The sequence below is a fragment of the Pseudorasbora parva genome, chromosome 4 (genome assembly GCF_024679245.1).
Source record: "Pseudorasbora parva isolate DD20220531a chromosome 4, ASM2467924v1, whole genome shotgun sequence".
In the NCBI taxonomy this organism is placed as follows: Eukaryota; Metazoa; Chordata; class Actinopteri; order Cypriniformes; family Gobionidae; genus Pseudorasbora; species Pseudorasbora parva.
This window is the reverse complement of record NC_090175.1, coordinates 9,883,481-9,894,881: the sequence shown is the minus strand read 5'-3', so window position 1 is coordinate 9,894,881 and position 11,401 is coordinate 9,883,481. Positions and strand designations below refer to the sequence as shown.

The 11,401-nt window shown below is 45.4% G+C and overlaps 1 protein-coding gene across 1 annotated transcript; it reads left to right on the top strand.

The window, feature by feature from the left end:
* Positions 1–1,202: 1,202 nt before the first annotated feature.
* On the top strand, positions 1,203–4,406 carry LOC137073763 (uncharacterized). Its single transcript, XM_067442470.1, has 2 exons — positions 1,203–2,505; positions 4,014–4,406. The coding sequence occupies exons 1-2, from the start codon at positions 1,369–1,371 to the stop codon at positions 4,404–4,406; spliced, it is 1,530 nt and encodes a 509-aa protein (XP_067298571.1). The 5' UTR covers positions 1,203–1,368.
* The last annotated feature ends 6,995 nt before the right edge of the window (positions 4,407–11,401 follow it).

Below are 11,401 nucleotides of genomic sequence, written 5' to 3'. Positions count from 1 at the left end.
ACATTAAATATATTTGTGTAATTTAACATATTTAATAATTGTAGGTTTGTGTAATAATAGTTTGCATTTCACTGTTTTTATTCATTTGGAGGAATACTTGATCTGTTTTTATGCAAGTAAGATGAGCAAGGCACGTTCACATTTAGTCTAGAGCTACTATAGTTTTTTTAAAGGCTCTTAATAGCATGAAATTGGCTTTTAGAATGGGTAAGATGGGGAGAAAATATACAAAATGCAGTCGCATTTGTGTGGCCAACACCACAGCTAACTAATCTTAAGGACCTCAGGCCAATAATTGTCTTCTAAGCATCATAAAAACCAAAACAACATGAACATCAAAACACCTTTGAAGATAATAAGGAATTATTTTTTGCCACCACAAGGAAAGAAACTATTACCAGAAGAGCCAAGATGGACAACAAGAAGAAGAAAAAAATCTTGTTTTTAATATCCCTCTCTCCAGTCCAGTCCAAGAAATAAATGAGAACAGGAACAGCTAGTACAACACATTACGGGTATACTACAGTTACTAATGTGAAGGGATTGCACAGGAATTTTCCCGACTAGAGGAACTCGATGTTTTGTTCCAAAAGTACTTTCAAATATATTTTGTGTTCGGCAGAAGAAAGGAATACATGAAGGTTTTGAATGGCATGAGAGTCATTTAAGTTCAGTTTAAGCTCAACTACAGCTAGTCAAGCTATCTTTTCTGGAAAAGTAATTCAAGCAGACAAAAACATTAAAGCTATTATATATTTTAAATATATACACTACCAGTCAACTGTTTGAAATAGGATTTTTGTGAAAGTTTTGAAAGAAGTCTGAAATGCTCACGAAGGAAAAATGATACACTGCCATTCAAAAGTTTTTGGGATAAGTTTATATATATATATATATATATATATATATATATATATATATATATATATATATATATATATATATATATATATATATATATATATGTGGCAGGGGAGGCGTGGTTTTGCGGGATCGGCAGAGGGAGAGAGGAGGCGGAGCCGAGCGGGGCGTAAGTGGGTTAAGTGCAAATGACTAACACCTGTCTCTGATTGCAGTAGTTGGCGTGGAGAGACGGCTTATAAGCCACAGCAGAGAGAGACGAGGGAGAGAGAGTTTGGACTGGGACTCGGAGCGCAGCCTGTCTGGAGAGTGATAGCAGTGCAGAGTGTTGAAACCTGTGTGTGAAATCTAATGAGTTGATGTGCCCTAGAGCACGTGTTTTGTTTGAAAGTAAAAGAGTAATAAAAGTGACGAGTCCCAGTAACGCCGACCCCGCCTTCTTCCTTACATCCTTGACCCGAACCACACTGGTGCCGAAACCCGGGAGGAAGAAGTGTGCACGCCGCCATGGAAACTCCATCCCGCCACCCACTTGCGGACCTAGTGCAATCGCTCGCGGGCCTCCACCAGGAGACTCATCAAGATCTGCGGGCCGTCAGGGAGGAGCAGCAAAAAAGATTTGAGGCGCTCCTCCAGGCCCAGCATGAGGACCGCGAGCTGTTCCGGAGCTGGATGGACCGGGAGGTTCAGGCCAGTCCCAAACCCACCAGCGACTCAGCCGCCACCATCGCGCTCTCGAAGATGGGACCGATGGACGACCCGGAGGCGTTCATCGACCTCTTCGAGAGGTCCGCCGCCGCTCGGGACTGGCCCAAGGAGGACTGGCCAATGCGGCTCCTGCCCCTGCTATCGGGAGAGGCGCAGGTAGCCGCCCACCAACTGCCAGTCAAGAACCTCCTGGTCTACGACGACCTCAAGCGCGCCATCCTGCAGCGGGTCGGCCGGACACCGGAACAGCACCGCCAGCGGTTCCGGACACTGGCGCTCGAAGAGTCCGGCCGGCCCTTCATCTTCGCGCACCAGCTCCGGGACTCGTGCCGCAAGTGGCTGATGGCCGGAGAATGCGACGCCGAGGGGATCATCGATCGCGTGGTGCTGGAGCAATTCGTCGCGCGGCTTCCGAGGAAGACCGCGCAGTGGGTCCAGTGCCACCGCCCGGCGTCGCTGGACCAGGCCATCCAGTTGGCGGAAGACCAGATGGTGGCGTGCCACGGGGTCGGCGAGCCCTTGCCAGCGGCTTCTCTCTCTCTCTCTTCTCTCTCTCTCTCTCCTCCTAACCCCGCCCCGTCTCTCTCTAAACCTGTCCCCGCTCCCAGGTCCAGAGCTGGAGTGCCGCCCCGGCCGGCGCCGAGGTGGAGAACGGGGCCCGCGGCCGAGACAGCGGCGACTCCCCGGCCGGCGGCCCGGGGAGGAGGGAGCCTAGATCCCTTCCCGGGATCCTTATCTCCGTCCCTCTCTCCACGCCAAGGGCTGGACCCACTTCCAGCCACTAGGGCGGCGGGGAGGCCTGGGCCGGCTTGTTGGCGCTGTGGGGACCCGGGACACTTTATTGATCGGTGTCCGATGATGGATGTGGGGACGCTGGTCCGGGTCCCCGACGCGCCACAAGCCGCCCCCGATCAAGCTGGCCTGTACCAGATACCCGTGAGTATCAAGGGGGGGTGCTGGACGTCCTTAGAGAGGCTTGGGAGGACGGGCCTTCAGCGAGTAAGAACGAAATTCAGTATGTCCTGGACCTAAGAGCAAAACTCCACACTTTGGGGCGGCTATCCATGGAGAATTTGCTCCAGGCTCAGGACAGACAGAAACAGCTCTACAACAGAGGTGCGAAGCTGCGACAATTTTCACAGGGAGATAAAGTGCTTGTATTGCTGCCCACGTCCAGCTCGAAATTGCTCGCAAAGTGGCAAGGACCCTTTGTGGTCACGCGGCGAGTCGGAGAACTCAACTATGAGGTGAGCCGGTCAGATAGGGACGGGGCACGTCAAATCTACCACCTCAACCTCTTAAAAAAATGGTCAGAGGCGGAGTCAGTGATGCTAGCGACGGTAGTGGGCGGGGAGGAGGATCTCGGGCCGGAGGCGGTCGAAAAGCCTCATTCTCTCGCTCTGGCCTCGGGGGGGGATCACCTCTCACCCTCGCAGCTCACTGACGTGAAACAACTACAGGCCGAGTTTGCCGACGTGTTCTCGCCCCTACCGGGGCGGACTGACCTCATCCAACACCACGTTGAGACGGAGCCGGGCGTGGTGGTTCGCAGTCGGCCATATAGACTACCGGAACATAAAAAGAAGGTAGTGCAGGACGAATTAGAGGCGATGCTGGACATGGGGGTAATAGAAGAATCTAACAGTGATTGGGCGAGCCCGATAGTTTTGGTGCCCAAAACGGACGGCTCCGTGCGATTCTGTGTAGATTATCGGAAAGTCAACGCGGTGTCAAAATTCGATGCGTATCCAATGCCAAGGGTGGACGAATTGCTTGATCGGCTAGGGACCGCTCGCTTTTATTCGACGCTGGACTTAACGAAGGGATATTGGCAGATCCCCTTGTCTCCAATGTCTAAAGAAAAGACCGCTTTTACCACGCCGTTCGGATTGCACCAATTTGTCACGCTTCCGTTCGGGTTGTTCGGGGCCCCCGCAACCTTCCAGCGACTGATGGACAGGATTCTCCGGCCGCACGCTGCATATGCCGCTGCCTATCTAGATGACATTATCATCTACAGTACGGACTGGCAACGCCATATGCAGCATCTGCGTGCTGTACTGAAGTCGCTGAGGAGGGCGGGGCTAACCGCCAACCCGAAGAAGTGTGCGATTGGGCGGGTAGAAGTAAAGTATCTGGGCTTCCACTTGGGTCATGGGCAGGTGCGTCCCCAAATTGATAAGACAGCGGCAGTTGCGACTTCTCCGAGACCCAAGACCAAAAAGGAGGTTAGACAGTTCCTGGGGCTAGCGGGATATTATAGACGGTTTGTGCCTAATTATTCGGACCTCGCTAGCCCGCTGACTGATCTAACTAAAAAAGAGGTACCAGATACGGTTCAGTGGACGGAGCGGTGCCAGCAGGCTTTTACCCAGATAAAGGCTGCTCTGTGTGGTGGTCCGCTCTTACAGGCTCCTAATTTTTCTCTCCCTTTTATTCTGCAGACCGACGCGTCGGACAGGGGGTTGGGCGCCGTCCTGTCCCAGGAGGTGGAGGGTGAGGAACGGCCGGTGCTGTACATCAGCCGTAAGCTCTCTAAGAGGGAGGCGGTGTACAGCACCATAGAGAAAGAATGTTTAGCCATCAGGTGGGCCGTCCTCACCCTTCGCTACTACCTCCTGGGGCGGGAGTTCACCCTCTGTTCGGACCACGCCCCTCTGCAGTGGCTCCACCGCATGAAGGATACCAACGCGCGGATCACCCGGTGGTATCTAGCTTTACAGCCATTTAAATTCAAGGTGGTCCACAGGCCGGGTGCTCAGATGGCTGTGGCTGACTTCCTCTCCCGGAGGGGGGGGGGGGGGGGAGGCTGCAGGCCGGATGGCTCCCCGGCCTGAGTCGGGCGGTGGGGGTATGTGGCAGGGGAGGCGTGGTTTTGCGGGATCGGCAGAGGGAGAGAGGAGGCGGAGCCGAGCGGGGCGTAAGTGGGTTAAGTGCAAATGACTAACACCTGTCTCTGATTGCAGTAGTTGGCGTGGAGAGACGGCTTATAAGCCACAGCAGAGAGAGACGAGGGAGAGAGAGTTTGGACTGGGACTCGGAGCGCAGCCTGTCTGGAGAGTGATAGCAGTGCAGAGTGTTGAAACCTGTGTGTGAAATCTAATGAGTTGATGTGCCCTCGAGCACGTGTTTTGTTTGAAAGTAAAAGAGTAATAAAAGTGACGAGTCCCAGTAACGCCGACCCCGCCTTCTTCCTTACATCCTTGACCCGAACCACAATATATATATATATATATTCAGCAAGGGTGAATTAAATTAATCAAAAGTGTTAATCATTATTTTCTTATTTTCAAAATTGATAATAATCATAAATGTTTCCTGAGCAGTAAATCATCATATTAGCATGATTTCTGAAGGATCATGTGACACTGAAGACTGGAGTAATGATGCTGAAAATTAAGGACCATATTTTCTCATTTAGAGTGGCCGTATTAATCATGAGCAGATTAGTTCACACTAAATCCATTATTTATTGAAAACATTGCAGCATTATCTAAAAATATATATAAAATGATCTATATACAAAAAAGTTTAAAATGTTCACTGCTCCAGAAGGAAACAAAATGCATTAAGAGCCGGAGGGTTTTTTCTTCATTTAGTAGCTACTGCCCCCAGAAGCAACACAAGCTACTATAGCCTACATGATTCCTGGAAAACAAATTAAGTACAATTTAGCTCCAGTGCTTCTGTTATTACATAAACAATTAGCATTTTGAATACAAAGTAGAGGTTCACTAGTGCTCTCAGACTTTTAGATGGTGTATGTTGAACAGGAACAGTAATGACTGGATGATTATAGCTCAAAGACTTGATGTTGGCTTCACAATGCCGTCTGAAAGTTTCACTTTAAGAAGCTTAAAGGTTTTAGAGTTCAGAGAAAGTCAACAGTGTTGCTAGCATGTTTAGCTCATTGTTAGCATTAATTTACCATTTTTAACACTGTTAATTTGTTTCTAACATGTTTTAGCTCACTGTTATCGTGTTTAGCTTGTTACTAGCACATGGCTCACATGTTAACTAGCGTGTTTAACACATTACTAGCAGGTTTGTAGCGTATCTGAGCACACCAATAGCATGTTACTAACAAGTTAAGCATACTAATAGTATGTTTTAACATTTTTAACACACTGGCATTCCTCTTGCATTTTTAACAATTGATATGTTTTAATATGTTTCTAACATGTTTAAACACATTGTTATCACATTCAGCTTCTTTCTAGTATTTTTAACACATAACTAGCAAGTTTGTAGCATATGTGAGCATGTTTTACAGCATTTTTAACACACAATATGTTAAACACACATTTCTAACATGTTTTACACCCTGTTATGATGTTCAGCTTCTTTTAGCATGTTACTACACCCTCAGAAAAAAATGGTATAAAACCTGTCACTGGGACAGTACCCTTTAAAATGGTTTATTTTTGGCATTTTTGTCTCAGTGCATGCATTGTTTTAGTTTGGCAGGGTCGCCGCTAGCTTAGCTTAGCATAAAGAATAGAATCCTATGTTGCCAGCTAGCATGTCCCGAGTAAAAGTGATTAAAAAAAATAATTAAAAAAAATGAATTACTTCTTGTAGCCTGCGTATTCAAAAAAAAAGTACAAATAGTGATGCAGATTAAGACTAGGCGATTTCCTAGGCAGATATTGACTATATGGACTATATTATGGGGAAGCACAGGCGAAGCAGAGATTTCACGCAACACATTGCGATCGCTCAACAGTCGGAGGACGTGAGGATGAGAGCCGTGATGTCTCTGCTTCGCCTGTGCTTCCCCATAATATAGTCCCAAATCAAATCGTCTAGTCTTAATCTGCATCGCTATTTGTACTCGTTGTGAATACGCAGGCCACAAGAAGTTTTTTTTTTGGATCACTTTTACTCAGGACATGCTAGCTGGCAACATAGGATTCCATTCATTGTGCTAAGCTAAGCTAGCGGCGACCCTGCCAAACTAAAACAATGCATGCACTGAGACAAAAATGCATTTGCCCACATATCTAAATGTAGGAAAGAAGTTGAATAAGAATGATATTTCTTATATTTCTTAAAGCGGTGGAGTGTTCCTTTAAGATGCTATATAGAACCTTTTCTAATGTACTCAAATCAGTTTTTTTTTTTTTTATATGTGATTTATGTGAACCATCAAATTCTTAAGAATAAATCAGACATTTCATTTTCCAGCGAATTATTTGAAAATGCTTCTGAAAAGTGATCCGGTGAAAAGCAGATACCGAGTGAACAACATTTGAGACGCGTGACCTGTCATCTCAGCTGTCCTAAACCATCAAGCTCAAGTGTGATAAACACTGGTACCAACCTAAACACATCCTAGAAGTGAGTGCTTTAACACAAGCTATCTATAATAAAGGGAAGTGTTCCATAAACAAGCCTCACTTCTAAAAAAAAAACCCATTGGAGCTTGTCAGAGAGATCCGCTTGAATCGCTGGCCAGCAGCGAGCTTCTGTATTCGTGCTGTGTTCGACTCAAGGAAACAGCTCACCTGGTGTCATATTTCATTCTGCCTGGGCTTTGATCAAGAGTTTGCTTCTCTGAATTTCCTCACGATCATCTGTGATGAAAGGTGAGCCGGTCCACCGCAGCAGGAGGAGCATGGGCGGCTGGGAGAGAGGGATGAGGGATGACAAACCTGCAGAAGAACAACGTTTTCTAGTAACAGAATGTTTTTATAGTAACAGAACACAACATAATACTCAATATTTATTTTCACGTTATTGCATTTTAATGATAAATGGCGGATCATTTTTTTAAATCAATATTAGGGTTAGGGATGTACAGATAGATGGGTGGACTAATGGATGGATGGATGGATGGATGGATAGATGAGTGGATAGACGTGTGGACTAATGGATGTATGTATGGATGGATGGATGGATGGATGTATGGATGAATGGATGGATGGATGGATGGATGGATAGATGGGTGAACTAATGGATGGATGGATAGATGGATGGATAGATAGATGAGTGGATAGATGGGTGGACTAATGGATGTATGGATGGATGGATGGATGGATGGATGGATGGATGGATGGATGGATGGATGGATGGACAGTTGGATGGATGGATGGATGGATGGATGGATGGATGGATGGATGGATAAATGGGTGGACGGATGGACAGTTGGATGGATGGATGGATGAGTGGCTAGATGGGTGGACTAATAGATGGATGGATGGATGGATGGATGGATGGATGATAGATGGATGGATGGATGGACAAATGGATGTTTGGTTGGATGGATGGATGGATGGATGGATGGATGGATGGATGGATGGATGGATGGATGGATGGATGGATGGATGGACTAATGGATGGATGGTTGGATGATGGATGGATGGATGGATGGATGGATGGATGGAGGGATGGATAGATGAGTGGATAGATGGGTGGATGTATGAATGGATGGATGTTTGGTTGGATGGATGTTTGGTTGGATGGATGTTTGGTTGGATGGATGGATGGATGGATGGATGGATGGATGGATGGATGGATGGATGGATGGATGGATGGATGGATGGATGGATGGATGGGTGGATGGATGGATGAATGGATGGATGGATGGTTGGATGGATGGATGTTTGGTTGGACGGTTGGATGGATGTTTGGTTGGATGGATAGATGGATGGATGGATGGATGATAGATGAATGATAGATGGATGGGCTAATGGATGGATGGATGTTTGGTTGGAAGGATGGATGGATGGATGGATGGATGGATGGATGGTTAGTTGGATGGATGGACTAATGGATGGACTAATGGATGGATGGATGGATGTTTGGTTGGATGGATGGATGTTTGGATGGATGGATGGATGGGTGATAGATGGATGATAGATGGGTGGGCTAATGGATGGATGGATGTTTGGTTAGATGGATGGATGGATGTTTGGTTGGATGGATGTTTGGTTGGATAGATGGATGGATGGTTGGTTGGATGGATGGACGGTTGGATGCATGGATGAATGGATGGATGTTTGGTTTGATAGATGGATGGTTGGATGGATGGATTGACGGTTGGACGCATGGATGGATGGATGGATGGATGTTTGGTTGGATGGATGGTTGGTTGGAAGGATGGATGGACGGTTGTACGCATGGATCGATGGATGTTTGGATGGATGGATGGATGGATGGATGGATGGATGGATGGATGGATGTTTGGTTGGATGGATGGATGGATGGTTAGTTGGATGGATGGACTAATGGATGGACTAATGGATGGATGGTTGGATGTTTGGTTGGATGTTTGGTTGGATGATGGATGGGTGGATGGATGGATGGATGGATGGATGAGTGGATGGATGGATGTTTGGTTGGATGGATGGATGGATGGTTGGATGGATGTTTGGTTGGACGGTTGGATGGATGTTTGGTTGGATGGATGGATGGATGGATGGATGGATGGATTGACGGTTGGATGCATGGATGGATGTTTGGTTGGATGGATGGATGGATGGATGGATGGATGGATGGATGGATGGATGGATGGATGGATGGATGGATGGATGGATGGATGGATGGATGGATGTTTGGTTGGATGGATGGTTGGTTGGATAGATGGATAGACTAAATTTAAAGTGTTAATGAAGTTTTCTGCGGCTGGGCCTCGGCTGTGGAACAGTTTGCCTCCAGACATTAGGCTCGCCCCTTCCCTGACCACTTCAGTCTCTTCTCAAGCGCACCTGTTTTCCGTAGCCTATAGTTCATTCTTCTCGACAGTTCTTTTTGTTGTGTTTTTTGTTTTATGTTTAAATGTCTCTACCTTCCTCTTTGTGGTTTCTTCTTTATATTCATCTAGTTTGTTTAAACTGAGGTCTGACTCTTTTTATTGTGTTTTAGCTGTTTATCGTTTTAGACTTTATCTGATCCTGTGGACAGCACTTTGGTCAGTCGTGTGGCTGTTTTAGAAGCGCTTTATAAAAAAACTTGAAATAATTTTTTTAATAATATTTTAATAAAGGTTGTCAATTCTCAAAAAATCTTCATTGTATTAACTCAAATGTTTAATTTCAATGAACTCAAAATGTTATGTTTTTAAGTATTTTTACAGTGTTTATAATATAAATATATATTAAATATAACTATAGTTATATTTAATATATATTTATATTATAAATATAATACATATTATATTATATAAACATTATAAATGTTCAGTATTGTTGAAATTTTGCTAAAAATCAAATTTTAATAGTATTGATTAATGTTTATAAATATTAACTGTATACAACTGAAAGCAATACAAGCAAAAGACCAAATGGTGACGGTGTACCAGAACTGAACGTCATGCATCTCTAGCATTACTTTCAAAATGTCACTATATCATTGTCAAAAGACTATATTTACGTTAAAGAAAGACATCAGAATGAGACAAAAATAACGTTTAAAGTGTCCGCATCTGTGCAGCATTACCAGAAGAGAAAGCACATCATTCAGAGACGCGTCCTCCTCATCTGCTGCAGTGCAGGAGCTTTGCATTCACCCACCTATGCCAAGTGAAGACATTAGCATGGCGAAGCACACTATGCACTGCGGTAGAGGGCTAGTTTATCCGGCATGATTGATATGATGCTCACACTGACTGAATGCCCCTGTTTGATGGCTAATCAATAAACCCTACAGTGAAGCCTCTTGAGAGGTGCTGACCATGATGGTCAATATCATATCAATACCAATGTACTGAACATCATCACAGGCAGGCATCAAGAATGAGTTTATGAGTTATGAATCCCTCAATAAGACACTACACATATATACTGACTTATAGGGATGCAAATATATGTATGACATTACGGTCCCACTTTATACAATTATATATATTTAACTTCCATATAAACCGATAGTATAGTAACCGATGCAGTGCTTCAAGTGAGTCCTGTCATGTTAGATCTCACCAAGCCTTTGCTTTAGAGACGTTTGAGCTCATTTTTTTTCTTTATTGTTATATAAAATACTATTAAATAAATATTTTAACTGCTTTTGATTAGCCATATTGTGATGTTATTCTTGTCTTCTGTTTTTGTCCGTGGCATTTTTAGTGATGTTTATGACATATCGTGTTTCTTTTTTTTAATGTTAAACACAACGTTCTTACCACTCTCTAGATGGACGGGATGATCGGACAGACTGATTGATTGATTGATTGATTGATTGGTAAATGGATGGATGGATGGATGGATGGATGGATGGATGGATGGATGGATGGATGGATGGATGGATGGATGGATGGACGGACGGATGGATCGATCAATCGATGGATGGATGGATGGATGGATGGATGGATGGACGGATAGCTGGACAGATGGATGGACGGATAGCTGGACGGATGAATGGATGGACGGCTGGATCGATCAATGGATGGATGGATAGATAGACGGATGGACGGACGGATCGATCAATCGATGGATGGATGGATGGATGGATGGATGGATGGATGGATGGATGGATGGATGGACGGATAGCTGGACAGATGGATGGACGGATAGCTGGACGGATGGATGGATGGACGGATGGATCGATCAATGGATGGATGGATAGATAGACGGATGGACGGACGGATCGATCAATCGATGGATGGACGGATGGATGGATGGACGGACGGACGGAAAGATGGATGGATGGATGGATGGATCAATCGATGGATGGATGGATGGATGGATGGATGGATGGATGGATAGCTTGACGGATGGATGGATAGACAGATCAATCGATGGATGGATGGATAGACGGATGGACGGACGGACGGACTGACAGACAGATCGATCAATCGATGGACGGACGGATGGATGGATGGATGGACGGACAG